The 21,412-nt window shown below is 31.4% G+C and overlaps 1 protein-coding gene across 4 annotated transcripts in view; it reads right to left on the bottom strand.

The window, feature by feature from the left end:
- Window positions 1-21,412, bottom strand: part of LOC116425852 (parathyroid hormone/parathyroid hormone-related peptide receptor) — a 95,157-nt gene that overhangs the window by 38,503 nt on the left and 35,242 nt on the right. For all 4 annotated transcript variants that reach the window (XM_031974076.2, XM_076374203.1, XM_031974075.2 and 1 more), the window contains one exon: window positions 4,946-5,012. In XM_031974076.2, coding sequence (XP_031829936.1) covers window positions 4,946-4,957 — 12 coding nt within the window. In that variant the 5' untranslated portion in view covers window positions 4,958-5,012. The remainder of the gene's footprint in view (window positions 1-4,945; window positions 5,013-21,412) is intronic.

Here is a 21,412-nt window from a genome sequence, read left to right as displayed (position 1 = left end):
CAAATTATAGCCCTTAATGCCGTTCGAGGAAACTTTTGTCTCTCTGACGAGTTTCTTTGTTTGTCAATGAAGATGTAAGTTATTCGTTGTTTTTTATCGGCTGTATCGATCCCCAGCCACCAAGTGCCGTGAAACACGATACAACGGAAGAGCAAACCGCTCTACTGAATTGCAAATAAAATGGCGACGCGATGTTTCTGGGAATATGACTGCAATCGAAATGAAAAAGTTTGTTTCGACTTTCTTTTACGTTTTATGCGAGTTGTTGGGGAATTGGCAATGGCCTTCGGTGAATTTTCGGCGAAACCGACTGAAATGGAGTTCATTCAAATAGATGCTCCTTCATATTAAATGATTTACAAGCTATTTGTTTTGGAAAATATGTTTTATAAATGATCAATTTTAGAAATTACTCATTCTGCGAACCGCCTATTTTACAAATTATAAATATTGAGCATTGTTTATTTCGCGAATTATCTATTTTACATATTATTCATTTTACAAGCGATCTGTTTTAGACATTATTAACTTCGCAAACTGCCTATTTTAAAAATTACCAGTTTTACAATCCATCTATTTCTTAAATTATCTATATTAATTAATGAAATTAAAGAAACAGAAGAATTAATTCTTCTAAGTTAATATTTTTCATATACAAGTTTTTAAATTTCTGTGCAGCTGATATTTATCAATATCAGTGAATACACATTGCGAATAAATTTCAGAACAATTTATTGGCGTTTCGGTCGCCATTCGACACCCCCATTACAAACAGACATGGCTATCACAGAATGATTAAAATCTCTAAAATCCATACAATTGCAAATAATTCCAGAAAACCGTATTTACTAAATCATTAACGATTAATCCTACAAAAATTATAAACAATCTCAGGAAACCGAGACAATCAAATCATTAACCCTTAATGCCACAATAATAATAAATAATTTCAGCAAACCGAGTCAATTGAATTATTAACGACAAATATTACAACAGTTTTAAATAATTTCAGGAAACAAATGAATCATTAGCGAGTAATAAAACTATTGTATAATTCGAGATCTATAACAAAATGTTAGAAATAATGTAATTATAAACTTATGATACACTGTTCCCAGCTATTCAATCATTCTGGTCGAAAGTGGGCACTGTTCTCGTCCGAAGTAAAATACTCATCCCGTCTGGAAGCTAATATTATTGTAACGTTACATAAATTACAAGCCGAATTGCGCTGAGCGCGCCGTGAAGCCCTATATTTAGCGGATAAAATGATTACATAATAGAAAGCAACTCTTCGATGGTTTTCATTGGCGCGAACCGCGGGAAATGCCTCGCGTCAGACTCACGTGATCGAGTTTTCCGAGCTTTCCGGCCGCGGAGGACGAAATTAACTCTGCCAGCCTTAAGAGAAAAGTCCGCAGCTCTTTCGCGTCTAATTTCTGCACAGCTTTCCCACTTTTACGCGCCATTACACCTTCCTGTCGACCTCTTAAACTACTTTTCACGCTTATCTCGACGATTCCTTGTCGAAGTTGAGGCTTTGTCCCACGTTTAATCGAGTTTCTTTGTAGTTCTCGATCGCCAGGACCAATATGGCGGAGTACCGTGGGACGCCATTTTCTTTGGACTAGTTCGGATCGGCGTAAAATGGTGGAAACATTGTAAATTTTTACGAGTAGTATTTTATCCTTTGTTTATTGTTCGGTATTATCGATAATGTGATGTTATATATAAAATGGACTTTATTTTAACGCATACATTGCTTTCTATTAATTCAATGACAAAATAATAATTTACATTGAACGGTTCTTAATTGGAATTGAAATTCATTTTTAACGAAAACTGCACGTTGATCAATGTTAACAAATGGGATTTATTATTTGTGTATAACTGAGCTGTTCGTCTTTCTTTAAATTCGCTTTACATTTTTTTAATGATGAACGAGGAAGTACATATTGAAAAATATACAAGGAGTTCAACATGTATCTTCTGGAAAACGAACAGAGCTCTCTAAATAATAAAAGTTTCAAAAGCCTCTGGTTTCAATAATTCGTTATATAAATACTTAAAATTGCATAATTACCATTATAAATAAATTATAAAACTCGGTACATTTATAACACGCAAAGAATAGTAAAATACAAGAGAACATGTAATTGTACGAAATACAGTGTATCAAAATAAAAATGTATTCAGAAAACGACAATAATTATTCAATAATTTATACCATTTACCGTAAGTTTTACCATAGGAAAATATACAGATATTTCTCAGTTTTAATAAAATAACCTACAAAAACAGGGATTTAAATGAAAATTAATAGTCCAATTGCAAAATTGTACGTACTACATAAATTCGTTCGTACATTACTAAGTAATTAAGCACATGACTCAAACAACGGTAACAATTCCCTCGAGACAAACTAAAAATGTAAATTAAACTCACGGCAACTGGAAATGCTTTATACGCAAAATGCTTTAGTATCGTGTTTAATGCGCCCAATAAAAGGAGCAGAGCAAATCTCGCTTGAACATCATATCAAAAAAATGCGCAGTAAATGGGGAATAAAAGGAATATTCAATTTCCAAAGCGGAAACGAGAGGAGGGAGGGAACGAGCTTTGTTTTAACTGTACGAGCATCACTATCACATAACAAAGTTACTTGCATTCAACCGTAGAGTTTGTACAGAATTTTCAGATTTTAAATAAAACCTTTAAAATGTCCGAAGTACGATCTTTTATCCAATTCAATGGATAATATTATTGTTAATAAAATTTACGGAGAACTTTTAGTTTCAACATCGAGGCAAAGAAAATAATTGAAGACCTCGTAGCAAGAGGAGTGCAAGTCCATTTTTGAAAATTCTCTTAGTTGCAATATGTATGATGTACATGTACAAAAATATATCGTTTAATGTTTGATGCAAAGCCAACGATAAATAAACGATGGACCTTTTATTCTTTTATCTTTTTATATTTTGACTTGACTAAATGTAGGAGTTGTGTTAAAATGGTTTGTAAAAAATGTTAATATGTTTTTTTTTGTATTTGATACAAATATCAAATATCATTATACAGTAAACGAAAAGCAACTGAGTTTTTACATTTCGATGTAAAATCTGAAAAATTAGTCGTGAATAAAAATAATTAAAATAAAAATCTATGGACTGCATAATGAAGTACTGATTACCTACTATGCCAAAATGCAATAGAACCTCGATTATCCGAACTAACTGAGACCAATAATAACACAGTAAAATAAGTAACATAGTCTCAAAAAAAGAAGGAAATGAAAAACGATGCATCACTGATCTAAATAATTGAGGGTTGGATTAACCAAGGATTATATATTCAATTTACTATTCTCTTCTTAATATTAAGTCGAAAAAATATCTCGACTTAATTATATTATTAATCCCAAATTTAATTAGACATTACCAAACATTTTTTGGTTACTAATTGAAACCAAGATATCTATAGTTCGAACAATCAAGGATCGTATAAATAATTCTCCACTCCTATATATTTTCCAATTACTCTTCTATTTTTAGTATTAGGTCGTAACAATATTTTGAATTTATAACCTCAAATGAAATTTCAAAGTAACAATAATTCACGTAAAAGAATTACGTCTAATTTTTCTAATTCACTCTAGGCAGGTAAAGAAAGCAGCGCCTTTTATATATAATAGTTACAAGGTCCTCGATTGCTCACCGCTTAAAGGATATTAACGGCTCCATTAAGGCGCGAGAAAATGGCGGCCACGCCTGCTGAAAAAGTGCGAGCAGAGAGGATTTTCGTCTGTTTAAAATTCCGATCGGAGAAAATCGAGTTCGACGGAGAGTATTCTCTGTCAACGTGTATCGAGGGAGTGCTTTCCAGTCAAATGGCCGATGCGCCTGCTCGCTTCTGGAGGATTTACTCTGCTCTTCCTTTTGTTAGGTGCACAGCACGCGAGACAAACGTCCAGCGAACCGAAAGGTTGACTTTCCTCTTGCTCGTTCGTTTTCATGAAGAAAAAGAAATAAGGGCGTATCGGCGTCGAACGAGGAGCAATCTTAAGTGGAAACAATAATGTCACTGTATTTACTTTAATGATGTATTGGAGTGTTTAAAAGTGGTGGACGTTTGGTAGAATTTTGTGGGGATCGAGGACTAACGTTGGATTTATTGGAATATTGTTATTTCAGTGTTTATTTGCATTATTATTGTCGTTATTGTTGTAATTTAATATTGTAATATTATTAGTTCAGTATTTAAATACTTCAATGATATGTTGCCCTGTTTAAAAGTGGTGGACACTCAAATGGTGGAATCATTCAAATACTAAAATTAATATTAATATTATGTATTTTTAAAACAATAAAGGATAATAAATTCCTTTTAAAGATTTGTATAGTTTTGTATAGGCACGTTAAGAGTGTCACAGAATTACTTGTGTCCAGATAAAATAAATAAATTGAAATGCCATGCTTCTAATTTATTTTAAAAATTAACTGTTATATTTTTTGCTACTTATAGTACCTTATAACACAGGTAAATATCTCATGACTTTTGAGCAAAACTGTAGTACTTGAAGTTATATACAATATTTTCAAAATCTTTCGGATTGAGAACAAAGTGGCTTATCGATTGGAGTACCTTTATATTTTCAAACGACAGAAATCTTTGATCAGAGATCCCACTACGTTGTTTTGATTCTTATTGGAAAGGACAAGAGTTGAAAATTCTTATGGAATTCTTTTTTGGAATTTAATAAACGACATAAGTCATGTTCTTATTATGCCATCATTTATAATTGAATATATTTCAAACACGCATCGGAATTTTAATTAAAAGTTCATTGTGTAATATTTTTCAACGTTCTCCGGAAACGTTTACATGTACGGCAAACAATTCCTTATTTATTTGTTTAATTAAAAGTTCGGGAAACAATTTTACTCACGTAGGTGTCCATTTCGTCGTTCTGTATTCCACGAACTATTGTTGCCAAAGGATCCTCTGTCGATTATCTGGAACAGATTATTTTACATTTATCAGTGATAAAACAGATTGATGAAAATTAACTGAAAATTACAGGAATATAATTTACAATTTACAAACAAAATAGTTGTAATTATTTGCAAATATGTGAAGCTTAAAAATTAAATACTTCACTTGAATAAGAGTGTTAGAATATTCCAGGAAAAAAATTCAACCACCTTTAAGTGTTGGTCAGTGAAAAGAAGAACACAATGAAAATTGTTCTACAGAAATTGAATGTTTCCTAGATATTCTAAATTACCCTACTAAATTTATTTATTTCCCTTTTTCATTCTGGTTCTGTTAAATGTCATTTCTTTCCACTTTTTCTGCGTAAGGGGACCCATAGTTCTAAACAACAAAAGAAAATCGATTTTTGAAATTTCTCCCTCTTTGATTCTCACATATATCTGACGAATATTTTATATAGTTTTCGAAGTTGTAAAGGTTGAAGACATCAGATTGGTAGTTCAAAAACATTCTTATAATATTAAAGACACATACTAACACAATTCTTTACTAAAACTTCCAAAAGTTTCGCATTGCGGTGGAATATATTAAATTATATGAAAGATATTAAAGATGTTAAAATTATCTACAAATATTTAGAAAAATAGTTGATACATTATTACTTGAAGGTAAATGTTATACACTTCGTTAAGTTCATCTTAAGAAATACAATAAACTAACTTTAACGAAAACAGGCAAGTAGTTTCATTTTAAAAAGTTGCATTGGCCTGGAAATCTCATTAAGTAATGTAGTATCGAGAATATTTATTGTAGGATGAATGGTTTGTTGTGCGTGCGTGAGGGCGACCAGGTCGTATTGCGACGGACCGGCGCCGGGATGTTTGGGAAATAGTGTGACTGCGTTTAGACAATTTCGAGTGGCTGAAAGAATGCGAGGAAGAGTATCTGGAACTGAGCGACTGAACCGTGAGAAAAGTGTGTACGTGACTGCGTGAGTTTTGACTATGGACGGAAGATGCGAGTGAGAAGGGTGCAAGGGTGAGAAAGACAGAGCGAATGGGGGTGTGTGATAAAAGCGAGTGGAAATGCGTGCATGAGGACATTTTTTGGTGAGCGACAGTGGAGAAGGACATTTTGGTGAGCGACAGCGGAGTAGAACATTTTTGGTGCGAGAGTCGTGTGTTGTATTTTACGTGTTGTCCGTATTGTTTCCTTTATCTTATTAAATATATTATTGTTTTCCTAATTCTCTTTTTACTAAAGATCCATATTTTCAAATATCATCTAATAGTAAACCACCACAATATACTATAGTAACAATATAAAAAAAAAATCGAAACTGCTTATCAAATATCTCTCGTCATGTTGTACAATTTTTATCTGAAATATTTTTTCGTATCTTCAACGATTACGGCAATATTTAACTATACATGAATAAAATGGACGTACTGTATGAATAGGTTATGAACTGCGTATTTTCCATTCGGCACATTTTTTTATCTTTTTTCACATAACCATTTCAATGGAACTGCGGAAGAGGTTGGAATTGAATACGAAAAAGGAGGATGAACGATGGCAGGGTAGGTTCGCCTCGAAATTGGTCGAACTCCGGTTACTGATTGAACGGAACAAACGATCCCAGCGAGCCAATAATGCGAAAGTGATGACGAAGGGGTTGGCACCGCGACCGTTCAAGGGGTTGGACCAGCTTGTAACCGCTAATATAGGGCTAATGAAATGACAAACAAGGGCGTGGCAGAAGAGGCCCGCATTGTCTTTGCACGTTGTCAATTTGCGAACTCGTGATTCGGTTGATTAGCTCTCGGGCCCATTTAATTACGCGCCAGGCATAATATCCGGAAAATGATTAATTTAGGAACGTAGGGCTGGGCGAAGGGTTGCACCCTTTTACATGACACACGATCGTACGAAACGACTAAAAGAATATTTGGCTTTTCTAATTGGAACGTTTGAAAAGTGTGTAGTAGGTTAAGGGATGAAATGTATAGTTAGTTCGAATTATTTTGTTATGTTATAATTATAATTTATTGAATAAAATTGTACTGTTGTATTATCGTAATTTATTAAATAAAACTTTACTTTTATATTATTGTAATTTATTGAATAATATTGTACTGTTATATTATTATAATTTAGTGAATAAAATTGTACTGTTACTGAATCAGTATAAATGAAATTATATTGTTGGATATTTCATCAAAGAGAAATATTGAACTATACGACTTCGTTGAGAGGATAGTTGCAGGAATAATTCAAATTACTAATCTCTTCTCTGTTTTCTTTATTCAATTGAATACAAAAATCTGGAAAAAATAATTATGCAAATTGTAACTGCTAAAACATACACATATCAGAGAATATTCTTAGATTTTTTATTTAAAACCGTTAATTGTACAAAATAGAAAAATTTGAAGCGAAGAAATTCGAAAAAATATTTTACATTAAAATATAAGAGTCACATTGTTCTTATTGTTCACAGTAACATGTTCTTACAATTATCATTGTAAAATACATTACCTATTTTTTCAGTCACCACCTAAATTTTTCAAAAAAGTAACCTCACCCTTTAAATTCACAAATTTGTTGTAAATAAATGATCCAAAAACGTTCCCACAGCGAAGTAACCTTACCCTCTAAATTCCCAAATTTCCTTTATTTCGCAAAACAGTATTCAAAAACTAACTTCATCCTATCAACTTCACTTCAACGGCAAAAGTTACCCCTAATTAATTCCATTGCGACGAACCACCCTCGATGCACAAAAGACGAACAGAGAACGGAACAAAAATGTTCTGGAAGTCCACAATGGCTCCGGCAACGCGAATGAACTACGTAATGAAGTGACCCTGTGTTACAACCCCTGAAGCGAGGGGTCGTCGAGCATGATTTTCAGGTATTTCCGACCCTTAACCCGTAACTGGTTTCTCGTCAGGTGAAAAGAGGTCATTCCAGCGACGGGAACGTGCATTCGGGGTCCCATCGAATCGACTTTACGCACGGCTTCAGCCGTCTCCTTTGAGGAGTTTCACCCCTAACAAGCTATCCCGCGGCACGCCTCGATTACCCCTTGCAGAGGAAAAGATTGTGGCTTTCGACAAAGAAACCGGGCCACCGATAGGGAGACAGGAATCGAAATTGAAATGCGTCTTTGTAGGATTTCTTGGCAGAGAGATAGGGGATGATACATGGTACAGATCATTATCGTTAATTAACTCCATTTACAATATGGAGCTTTCATGATTACACCTGATTTATAATTATCGTGAGTTCTGAAGGAATTTGTATAAATTTTGAAATACTTATTATAGAATCTACTTCAACCCTTGGAGTGTCAACTTCGCTGTGAGCGACGTTGACAATTTTTCTGAAATTATTTTAATTTCTGCAAATAGCACAGTCACCAAAAGATGAAAATGTTTACTATACCTTGTAAACGTTTTAGCACATTCATATAAATAGTAACATTTTTAGAGACATTTTCCGTAAGCTGAGCATTTCTCGGTAAAATTGTACGGCAATTTTCGGAAAAATTTTAGCAATTACGAATGGCACTCAGTGGGTTAATGTACAAATGACACTTTAGCCAAATCTGCATATTATTTTACAATAAAAATTTTTAATCGAGGTGACGTCACGGAAAACTGATAAAAACTGCTTTAATAATTTTCTTTGAACGATAGTTCTCAAATAATAATTGAATAATGTTAGCTAATATAATGAATGACTATTAAAAATTTAGTTAAAAATTCCATAAGTACTGATTATTAATCTCCAATAAAGTCTTTAACAACACCTAGTACATAATACGTTGAATTCATTCCCTAACCGCAATAACGACATTTTAATTCCATTTAAATCACTGTCATTACAACTCTACACAATTTCTTGCACCTTCGTGTCTTCGAGCTCATTATGCAAAACTACACCCATTAGCCGTCCCCCAATCCTGAAACAATCATGTGCAGGCCACGTTCTAAAACACTGAAGTCCCCGGACTCATTATACGAACTGTCAACTGCCATTGAGGATCCAATAATAAATTCTGGAAACGATGAAATCCCCTAATAACAACGATGACATTTTAATTACATTTTATCATCACAACTCTATACCATTTCCTGCATCCTCGAATCTTCCAGCACGTTATTCAAAACTATTAGGTTGGCCAAAAAGTCTTACTGTGTTACCTCTGAAAGTAGTGTTTTTATTATAACATAATATTACAAAAGTACAAACTAGGAGACAAAAGAAAACACAACGTTCAATAAAGTTTCATTTAACTCAGTGAAATTTTGTATTAATCTTCATTAAAAAATAAGATAAGATGTTTTAGGCAACCTAATTGTGTAATACAGTCCACGATATAAAACATTCAAGTTCCCATATTCGTTATACAAACTGTCAACAATAAATCTTTGAAACCATCCCCTAATTTCAACAATATTCTATTCACATTTTATTAATACAAATTTATACCGTTCCTTGCGATCTTTAACCTTCCAACTGCCATCAACGATTCAACGATAAATCCCAGAAACTATGCTCTAATTTCAACAACATTGTAATCAAATTTTATTGATACAAATCTATACCATCTCTTGCATCCTTTAACCTTTCAGCTCATCATCCAAAACTGCGATCATCATTAACCACTCCCCAATCCTAAAACAATCGTGCCCAGTCCACGTTGGAAAACATTCAAGTCCCCAGACTCATTATACAACCTGTCAACTGCCATCAACGATCCAACAATAAATCCTGAAAACTCAACCCCTAATCACAACGACGACATTTAAACCACCGACCCGAGCCAAATCCTTCGTCACGGCTGTCGGAAACAAAGAACCGTGACCATTCATCATCCACTCAGTTCGTGGCACCGAGCGCATTGTGTTTCTTGTCGTCGACACAGCTCGAGGCGTCGCCGTTCTCATTCAAACGGGGCTGCCGCCGCGCGCCAGCTAAAACCCGTTTCGCGCACGCGAAATCCCCCAAGTGTGGCCGCGGCTTCGGGAATCCCACGGATAAAGCGAGATTTATTCGTGGTTCATCGTCGTTAACCGTTGCTCCCTGCTTGCAACGACTTTACCGCCAACCTCTAAGAACACTGTAGCTCTTGCACCGTGGTTCTTAACTTGTTTCGTACTATCAAATTTGTGGAGGAGGATTGATAAAAAATTGGACGAATGTGAATGTTACGTCGTTTGATTTGAATGGGAATGATTGGAAGTAGAAATTTATTAAGTGTTGTTTCCTTTAACGCTTCGATTACGTATCATCCAAATTTGTGATGTAGGCTATGTCACATATATGTTATAATCTTCCGTATAGATTTAGACATGCTCTATAATATTCTAAAATTAACCCTTTGCACTCGAGAGGCGCCTTTCACTTGCCATTTGATTTAACCCAACGAAATTATAAAATTAAAAATTCAATATTAAATTTTCTATAATCTACCAACACTTAGAACATCGAAATAAAATGGTTCCGTCACTTAATTTATGCAATGTATTTCTTTATATTAATTGTTAAAAATACTATTGATGTTTCATCAGAAAATAAGGAATATTTGTTGCGAAAAATATTCTCGAGTGCAAAGGGTTAATACTCTATGGGTATATAAATGATTCAACTTGAATTATTCGAATTTTTCTAATAGTGTTCAAAATGTCTAATATTATTCGAATTTTTCTGATATTATTCGAATATTTTCCAATATCATTCGAATGTTTATAATATTATTCGAATATGTAACACTACCATATTATCACAGTATGATTCTAACAATTTTATCCCGAGTTACCATTCATTCAAACTGTCAATCGCCGAATTAAATCAGGTAATCGAGATTCTACCGAGCTTCTTATATTTTCCTCACAACCGAAAATGTGTACCGTGATTTCGAAAACGTTACGAAGCATCGATGCACACTGATCCTATTCGCATCGAGGGAAAAGCTTTTTTTCCGCCAGTAAAAAGCTCTCTTTCGCTCGAAAAACTTCGGAGAATCTTTACCGGAGGATTTTCTTTGGCTGCTCTTAAAGAAAGTTAGGGGGTTGGAGCTAAAATAGGTGGATCGAAGACGATTGTAGGTGTTTGTTGCACTTTTGATGGTAAAGGGGCTCTCGGAAGAGCGATGTACGGTGTGATGGAAGAGGGGGGAGCTTTTTTCTTCCTTTTACGTGTTCTCATGCCGGCTCTCGAGCTGTTTCTTTTCTTCGTGTTATCGGTATCCCTTGGCGAGCTGTGTTAGCACGGTCTTCCGGCGAAACGCGATGAAGCTGGGCATGAGGAATTCCTTTTGCGTTATTGGAAATTATTTGGCGTTTATGAAAAATACAAAATTGTTACCTTATATTTTCAGAGTGATATTGTGCGTAAGAAAGATTCTTTTCAAGATGAGAACATTATTCGACGAAGAGCTATTATTTGTTTAACTTTTATTAATATAAATTATTTAACTATATATTCAGAGACTGTTTTAGGAAAAAGGAAGAGTAAAAATAAGAAACTGTTCTTTGAAATAATAAATTATTCTAGTTTGTTATAGGAATTATTACATAATTATTTGAGAAATAATTATGTTTAAATTATTGTGAAAAGTGCACACATGTAGGGAAAGAATAATAGGTGGATTAAAGTGTGGGTAAAGAACAAACGTTATTCATTATTTTATAATAATTGTCATGCTAATTGTTCTTAATTATTGTTTTAGTTATGAAATAATTGGAATTCTCAGCAGTTTCGTAATTTTCATTTGCTATATTTAATGAGTTCCAAACAGAAAGGAATATTTTAATGTTTCTGTTGATGAACGTTTCTGTAGTTAATATACAAGAAATGTGTTAACATAATTTAATAGCGGTAGGTAATTAATTCATCAATTAAATTTGTAACACATTAAACGTCAAATTTACAGTAAACAGAATTTCATAATGGGAGATTTGTTTAAACATTCAACAGTGAGAGAATTTTTATAAGCACATAATATTTGTATAATAATAAATTAGTATACGTCACACATCATAATATGATTTTACAAATAATTCATAAAACAGAATGACTGAAATAAAAAATACAATATTAAACATTTGCCCAACATCGGTAACAATTTTTTGTTTAATATCCATTTGCGTCTTTTTCTTTGAATTAGTTAAACTGGAACTTATCTGTTTAAAATATTTACTTCTTCTGATACAAGTTGTCAAATAATCATCCAGTTATAACAGTGAAATAATTAAATAAAGTTTAATTAAGAAAATACTGTGTTTTATCAGGTTACTTTCTTCAGAAAAATAATATAATACCATGCATTGAATAGTAATCTTTTGTTGCCAGGTGAATGCACATAGCACGAAAATATATGTATTTAAATAATGAAAATTATTATTAAAATATATTTTATAAGAGTACAAAATATATTAAAATATATTTTATAAGAGTTTGTCGACAGATAAAAACAACAATCCTACATTAAATTATTAAGTTATTGTTATTAATATATATTTTGTTATAAAAACGTTCCATAAATAAAAACAATAATCTTACATTCACAATATTGATCTAGTCACAATTATATCAGCAGTGGCAATAAATGTATTAATATTTCAGCAGAGCCATCCGAATCCAATTAATTCACCAATTAAGTGTACCTACTGAGTTCAGCTGCCAAACTCGATCCGGGTTGAATTAAAAGCGGTGTAGGATGAACTTAGGGTAAGTTGTTACTAGATACACTGAAAGTTTTGATTGTTCTCAGTTTCCTGATATTCGGACGGTAATTAACAAATAAATTCACACGAACTAATTAAAGTATACTAAACTTTGCTGCAGCGAAATGATGTTATAACTTTAATATTTATTTATTTATTGTTATCGAGACAATTTTGGTGGTCATAATAATGATTCGTGATGATGGTGATGATGATAATCGTACAATGGAATTAATATTATAAGCTATAGAAATTAATTTCGATAAAACGAAGTACTTTTTTTAATGAATTTAATCATCTCATTGTTATAACTGTATGATGCTTTCTTAACAAATTATGTTAACAGAAGTAATTATTTATATTTATAATTTAATATAAATTTAATTTCATTTTTAACCAGTTCGGAAAACAAGATAAATTGTTTTGGGGAGAGTGCTTTGAAGTTTGACGTACGTTTTGAATATTCTGAATAAATTTAATGTTTCTCTAATTTACCTTTTGTTTGAAAAAAATTGAACATTCTTCAATTTTTAGAATAACAGCCATTTTTATAAGCTTATTTGTTTAAGTAAAAGTGGATGAAAAATATTTCTATAATTTGCAATTAATTAATTTTTACACCTAATATATATGTCACTATGATATGCAAAAATGGTAATAAATGTTATTATATTATATATTTATATATATTGTATTATTAAATGTTACTATATTTATAGTAATAAAAAAATATAAATATTTTAAAAAATTGAACACTAATATGAATATTTTTATTATTAATACTGAATATGAATGTTCTTTGTTATTTGAGTTATCTGGAATTCTCGAGGAAAATGACTGGAATGAATTCGCTACGAAGAAAACTAACATTATATCAGAATTGGAAATACCACTGAGGAGGAATATTTCATTGACGTAGATACTATTTACATTTGAGATGGAATCGATTATCTGTCTATCTCATGAATATTTAGCCGCAGGTTTAATGATAATGAAGTCGGAGGAAAAGTTGTTGTATCACTGCACTTCGAAAGCATAGTTCTCTATTTTACAATAGCGACATTTCTCATTGGTATGGTCGATGACGAGACAACTTTGAATATTAACCAGGTTTTTCTTCATATACTCGTGGAAAGTATTTCATTTCAACGAATTAAATTAATATGTTGTAATTATTGGATGAATTGATATAAAATTATTCGTTAAGTTCAATTATTTACCTTCAGAGTTTTTCAAAGAATTGAAATAAAGCTTTGATACAATTTTAACTAATTTCGGATCGAGAAACAAATTGTTAACAAATTCAGTTTGCCATGTTTTTCAGAATTTTCTGCAATTAAATAATGGAAAAAAGCATAAACTAATAAAAAATTCAAGTATTATTATTTTTATCATGAGTAATAGGTGAGTAATAGGTTTAATAAAGTTTAAAAAAATAGAATTACTATTCCTGTTATTATTATCGTGAACAATAAATTTTATAAAATATAAGAAATTAAATGATTATTTTTGTTATTATTATTTTGAACAATAAATTCAGTAATGTGTAAGAAACTAAATTATTATTTTTTTTATTATTATTATTATGATTAATAAATTTAGTAATATTTAAGAAATTAAATTCTCTTTTGTTATTATCATTATCATCAATAAATTTAAGAAACCAAATTACTGTTTCGTGAATTACTATATCGTGAATAATAAATTATTCAATTCTATTAACTAACTTCAATGAACTAAGAGAAATGTTTCGAGAAAGTAGTACCCACGTTAAGAAAACATTAAACGGATCGTGGTAAAGGACATAACGAATTCTGTTGACGTCATCGATCATCGAATCGGCTGAAAAGGTAGCTTCCACAACAAGGAAGCCATATATCACCCTAGATCTCCCGTTCAATCGACGTGACAACAACGAACAAACACGAAACTTTGCTCACAAGAGTTCGGGAAAGAAACAGCTTCTCTGGAACTTCACTTCCGGCCGATTGCTCGCTTGTTCTCGTCCGCAAAAAGTGTCACATTTCTCTTACCTACGAACTGTGTTTCCAGCTTACCGTCAATTTATAAAATCAGCCACTTTCTGCGGCTTGATTCTACTCTATAAGCTGTTTCCAATACTTTCTGTGACGTTACAAGGAAAATAACTTCAGATAACAGCACGAAAATTTCGACACTTTTAAATTATTTATAATAAATCGAAACTGTTAAAGAATATTTAAAGATTAATATTTATTTCAATAATTTTTCTTAACGGAGTTATTTACTGTGCGAGATTTACAAACTTTATCTTTCATTTGTTTTTGATAATTAAATTTATTTTACGAATAATTTCGAAAGAAAGCATTTTTTATAGACTAGGTTTAAAAAACATTTATTGTACAGTTTATTCTACTGTTTCTAGAAAGATTGATGTTCATTCTCCATTAGTATTCAATTAAACAAATATTCCACTGTTATGATTTAATATTACAATTTTACAAAGTTGCACGGAATACGAAGTAAAGAATTTTTATTTCTGTTTTTATTTTTAAAAAAACGGCACTTGTCACAGAACTCTTATTTCTTCAAACAACTTCGAAAAATGGTAGCCGCACATAAAAATCTATAGTCCATCGATTAACCCTTTGTGCTATGATTTCTTTCACAACTATGCTCGATGGAACTACTTCATATACTAATAACAATTTATTAAATAATTTATTAATTTAATACTAATTAATAATTTATTTAAAGAAGAAGAAATCTACTATTAGAAACCTAATAATTAATTTCGATTTCAAGAAATGTAAGTAACACTCAAAATTAAATTCAGTTTAATATTTTCATCACAATGTTACAGGGCAACGGGTTAACGATCGATAGAACGGGTTCGAAAAACAAAAACTTTTAAACTGGAAACTGTCGAAGGGCTGGCATTTTTCTCGATGCTCGTATAGGTTGGTGTAACCCCTTCACCCCATTCAACTCCCTTATTATCCGCGAACAAGGAGGATATTCTGTTACGAAGCATCAACGTGGACCGGTATCTTACTCGCAGTTAAAGCGGACGAACGAATCCCTCGTCCCGTCGATATTATCGGGATAACAACCCTCCAGAGGGGTTCGACGACCCTTCATTTTCACGGATAAATTTTCCTATTTCACTCTCTCCCTCGTGAGGTGTCAGTGGACACGATGAAAAGGGGACGCGAGCAGGTCTCATCTTTTTTTTCAAGACTGTCCTTTATTTTGTCATCTATTTTGATTACATTCTTCGGAAGGTGAGGAACATAGAAATATATGTTGGAAATGAATTAATGTTAAGAGTTGTAGGGTAATTAATGGAAAACGCCATGATTTAATATTTTGGTTTGTGCATAAGCGTTGTTGAACGGGTTGTGGGGTTAGGTTAACCACTTTAGTGGTGTATTAGTGAAATATGGTTTCAAGTATCGATTTGGAGGGTTGATATTTGTATTAACGATAAATGAATGTAGAATTGATAGAATCATGAGCACTTTAAGGGTTGAAATTAGGGGTTGGAAACTGAATTCAATCTTCTAGAATTTCAGAAATATTATAATATTTGTTGAAAATTATATAATGTTAAAGGATATACTGACTACTAAATGAAAAATACTAAATGTAGATTCCTTTATATCTTTGGAAGGTTCGTTAATACAGTTTAATAGGGTTGAATGTTTCATTTAATTCCTTCACTGCTACACCTACCTGATAAACTGTATAGATAAAATAAATTTGATAATATCAATTAGAAACAGTAATATATGCATTAACAATTGGCTGATACATAACTGATAAAACCTTGAAAAGAATAGGGGTTGAAATTGAAGGTTGATGGGTAAACTCAACCCTTTAAAATATCAAGAATACTAAAATTCGATTGATATTAAGATTGATGGATATAAATTAAAAATATTAAAGCTAATAAATAAAAATTAAATATTATATTATCAAGATTAATACATATTATGAAATAATATATTAAGATTGGTAGATACTATAAAATAATATTAAGATTGGCATATATTATGAAATGATATAAGATTGGTAGATACTATAAAATAATATATTAAGATTAATAAACATTATGAAATAACATATTAAGATTCGTAGATATTACGAAATATTATTAAGATTAAATGTAATAAAAAAGTGAAAACTATTCATTTTCCTTTCTATTAGATTAAGTCTGCTAATGGTGATGAAAGTAGGTGATTTAAAACCATCCCATTTGTTCGATAGAAACTTTTGGTCGCAAACTGTCCACGAATTACGATTTATCACTCGTATTCAGTAAAAATGACCGGATAGAAAGTTTCAGAGCTGTCAGTGGCTAACAAATTCTTGTTCGCCGTCGAGTTTCGTTGCCACGATTACTTCTTGGTTAAAAGTTACACTGAAACGGTGACTAACGACTGGAGGAATTTTTTTTCTAAACAACGTTCCCGCCTGACACGCGAGTTTCAAACCATCGTGTAACAATTTTTCTCCTGGAACAATTTTCCTCCCCCGCAGCCAGCAGAAAAGCATTTACTTTTCAAGACATGTTCACTTGGGAATACGATTTTCACCTGAGGGTGAATGAAAATTGTTTCTTCGACAGACAGGAAGCTATGTATTAAATGAATAGAAATGAAGAAAAGCGCTAGCTAACAACGGGCTGTCGTTAATTTTAATTGGCTGTTCTTGTTGCTGTCTCTAATTATTAAATGAACAATTTCCTAGAACATGTTTCCATAAAATACTCTGCAAAGTTCTTTTTATTTTGTACATTTTAAATTAAAATGTACCCTCAATCCTTCAAATGTCTCAATTCTGAGAATAGCTTGAAGCATTCTTTTTAATCAATTATATTATTGAACCAAGTAGGAAATTACCTGCAAGTTTAGTATAATGTATTTGTTATAAAATATAAGAATAATTAGAAAAATTTTTATTGTAATCAATACGAGTAATTTGAACGTAATGCTACTATATATTTCATATATTTCATTACGTTCAACTATTATGAGTTGTAGTTATATATTAATAATAACAGTGATCTAGACATTGTAATTGATAATGTGAAAGATTAAATACAGAAATTAAAATTGAAACCGTTTTATTAAGAATTACTTAATACCTTCAATATTTATTTTATAATAATTTTGTTTATAATGATATAAAAATTATATAATTTCAAGAAATAAATAATTGAACGATAAAATCAAAATCTATGCCTGATTTTTTCAACAATTAATTGCCAAAAACAGGTTTGTTTCAAAATAAAAAAATTAGTTCAGAAGGTTAGTATCGCAGACAATGTTAACTTCAATGAAGAAATGTCCCACATCCCCAAAAATTCCTTGTCAAACAAAATTCCTTTATAAAGTTAATATTCAAACTAATATTATCTTCAGAAAATAAAAAACACCAAAGTAACATGATTGCAAGGGATAAACAGTTAACCAAAGAAACCAAAATTCAAGTACCATTCTTTCAAGAATTACTCGCAAAAACAATTTGTGTACAAAAGTAATATTGAAAATAATATTATCTTCAGAAAATAAACAACAGCAAAATGACATAATTACAAGGAACGAATGGTTAAACAGAGAAACCAAAATTCAAATACCATTCTTCCAAGAATTACTCGCAAAAAACAATTTGTGTACGAAGGTAATATGGAAGAAAATATTAACCGGAGTCACGGAATGATATTATTTCCACGTTCATTCCGAAATATGAGTAATTAAAGGGGCGGGTCAACTCCGAGTCGCATGTTGCGCTTGTTACGCCGCGTTTGTCCGAAACAACCACCCCTTTTTCCTCAGTTAGTCCCGTGCCGGACCGGCCGCGTTTATTTCTGGAATCTGGGGGATTGCTGAACTTTAATCCAGACCGCAATTACGCGTTCTTTTGAGCAGGAAACCGAGCGGTAGCGTTAACGTCCGCAACTTTCAACGGTGTGTTACGTGTGAAATTGGAAAAATTTTTCCTATTTTCCTCTATTCTTCTCCAGTTCATTATTAAATGAATAATTTCCTAGAACATGTTTCCATAAAATACTCTGCAAAGTTCTTTTTATTTTGTACATTTTAAATTACAATGTACCCTCAATCCTCAAGTTCAAATCATAAAAATGATTTTTTCATGGCAACACTACTGTCTGTATTGGGGAAATCATCTTTTTTATTTGAACCTTGGGAAATTTCATTGCAAAGTGACTTTGTCCTATGTTTGGCATAACCGAATGGAAATATAATGGGACAACGTTGGAATAAGAGGAATTTGGGAGAATTTTTGGGTTCAAACATTTATATATACTTGTATGACTTGTACAGTTTTTATAATTTGTGTAATTTGCATAATTTGTATAATTCGTTTAATTAAAAAAATTTTTGTAATTTTTGTCATTTTTGTAATTTTTATAATTGTTGCAATTTGTATAATTTTTGTAATTGTTTAATGAATAAGAAACTTTTAGCTCTTTTAAATTCCATAGAGTTTAACCTTTGCGAATATCGCCGTAACGACGACTTCGAGCTGTCATATTTAAAATCGCTATCTGTAAATGAATAATTTAATTATTCGAATAATAAGGGATTGATACGTGGTTTTCTTTTTTTTTGATATTTAAAACTTCGCTTTGGTAAAGTGTTAATAGATGATTTTCGAAGATGTCAAAGAGATTTTGTTTTATATTTATCATCCTGGAATAGAAATATAACGTTATAATATCGGGTTAGAAGGAATTTGAGAGAATTTTGGGGTTAAGACATTTTCAGCTCGAGTAACGAAGCAATGAACGGGAAACTTTTAGCTCTTTTAAGGATTATAGAGTCTAATGGATGATTTTTGGGGATTTCTGTGCGCTGAATATAAATTAGTGTATCGTTTCTCTTTGTTGCAGTGAAATTTTGCGAAATTTCGTTTTCGAAAATGAAATTTTCAACTTTTTATTATTTTAGTTATCGAATTGGAGATTTTACGGCTTTATGGATAAATAAAAAATATAACATAATTGATTTTGAATGAAGGAAGTTGGATAATAATAAAATTATAGGTATATTATATTATAATACACACACATATGGGTATAAGTATTAATAATAAAGATCAATGTAATGCCGTCATTCGCATTAAATTCCATTGTATCACATTAGCATCTATATTCTTAGTATTCATCAATAATTTATTATGCATAAACGCGAACACCATTTCGTTTATATTAATTACAACAGCATGCAATGATTAACCACAAGAATGATTAATTCAGTAAACAAGCAAATAACACAGTGAAAAGTCACTGGAATTGCTAAACGTAACCTCATAGTTCATAGTATTAATATCTCTTAATAATAACACTCAAACATAAACATCGATTCACTTTTAATCCAATAATAACCTTAATGCAAATAATTAATTCTTAATTGAAACCCACGTTCCAGAAACACTGAATTTTCTTATATCTATTTATTTTTAAAAATTCAGATAAACAAACCTTTTTTTTATCTACAATATATTATACCTTCATTATCTATACATCACAATTAGATTACAGGAGCTTTGTTAATCTCAATTTTATAAAAATAATAAGAATTTAACAATTAGATTATACAAGGTTCGTTGATTTTAATATTTAAAAAATAAAACGATTTTAACAATGAGATTGTAAAAGTTTCATTAAAATTAAATTCAAAAGTAAAAGAAATATAACAAAACCGCATCATTTACGAGATGATATAATAATTAGTCCTCGTCGAGAATATGAATTTTCCAAAATTAATATCACATTCCAGACATCGTAAAAGGAGCACCGATAAATTATCAACGCGAATCGAGTGCGCGATATTTAATTATCGCCGGTTCGTATCGGTCCCATTAAACGCTCAGCGAATTTCCTCTCGCCGATTGCAAACAAAATCCGCAGAGCTGCATATCATCAGTTGTTATTGAAATATGTTGTAAACAGAGAACAGATGGAACGATTTTTTTTCAACGAGAAAGGGTCCGTGTTTCACGATGGAAACAGAGGGAACGAGATGTAGCATTGGAAATCGAATGAATAATACAAATGAATCGTTCTGTAGATTTCTACAGAACGAAATGAAAATTTCTGCAAAAGCCTGCCAACTAATACCTAGAATCAACAATAGTATTGCATTTTGTATTTATTGAAAGAATTATTTTCGTAGCAATCTGTCGAAATTTAATTATTTCAATATTCCAATTTTTGCTGGTCTCGTAATTGCCAACTAATATCAGGAATCGACAGTTCTATTGAATATTGTATTTGTTGGGAAAATTGTTTACGTAGTAATCTATGGAACACTAATTATTCCAATATTCCATTCTTTGCTGGTTCTATAATTTCCATTGTTAGTAATAAATTTGAAGCTTCTTAATTATTGTTAGATATATGTAGGTACCAAAAATACATTACATTAGAATTTAAGTAATAGTTAAAATATTTAATAAAGATTTGTATTTTTGTTGAGGAATTTACATATATAAGCTGGTTTTTTTTAAACGAATGAAGTTTTAAGATTGTTAACAAGAAATTTCTGGGGATACAACTATTGTTGGTAATAATAAAATCATTTTGTATTTTCAAAGATTTAAAACATGGAAACAATAGTAGTGATAAATTAACAAATTATATTATCATATAATCAATATTAATAAATTCATAATAG

The sequence above is a fragment of the Nomia melanderi genome, chromosome 2 (genome assembly GCF_051020985.1).
Source record: "Nomia melanderi isolate GNS246 chromosome 2, iyNomMela1, whole genome shotgun sequence".
Lineage (NCBI taxonomy): Eukaryota > Metazoa > Arthropoda > Insecta > Hymenoptera > Halictidae > Nomia > Nomia melanderi.
Note: the sequence above shows the minus strand (reverse complement) of the source record. Positions and strands in the feature narration are given on the sequence as shown.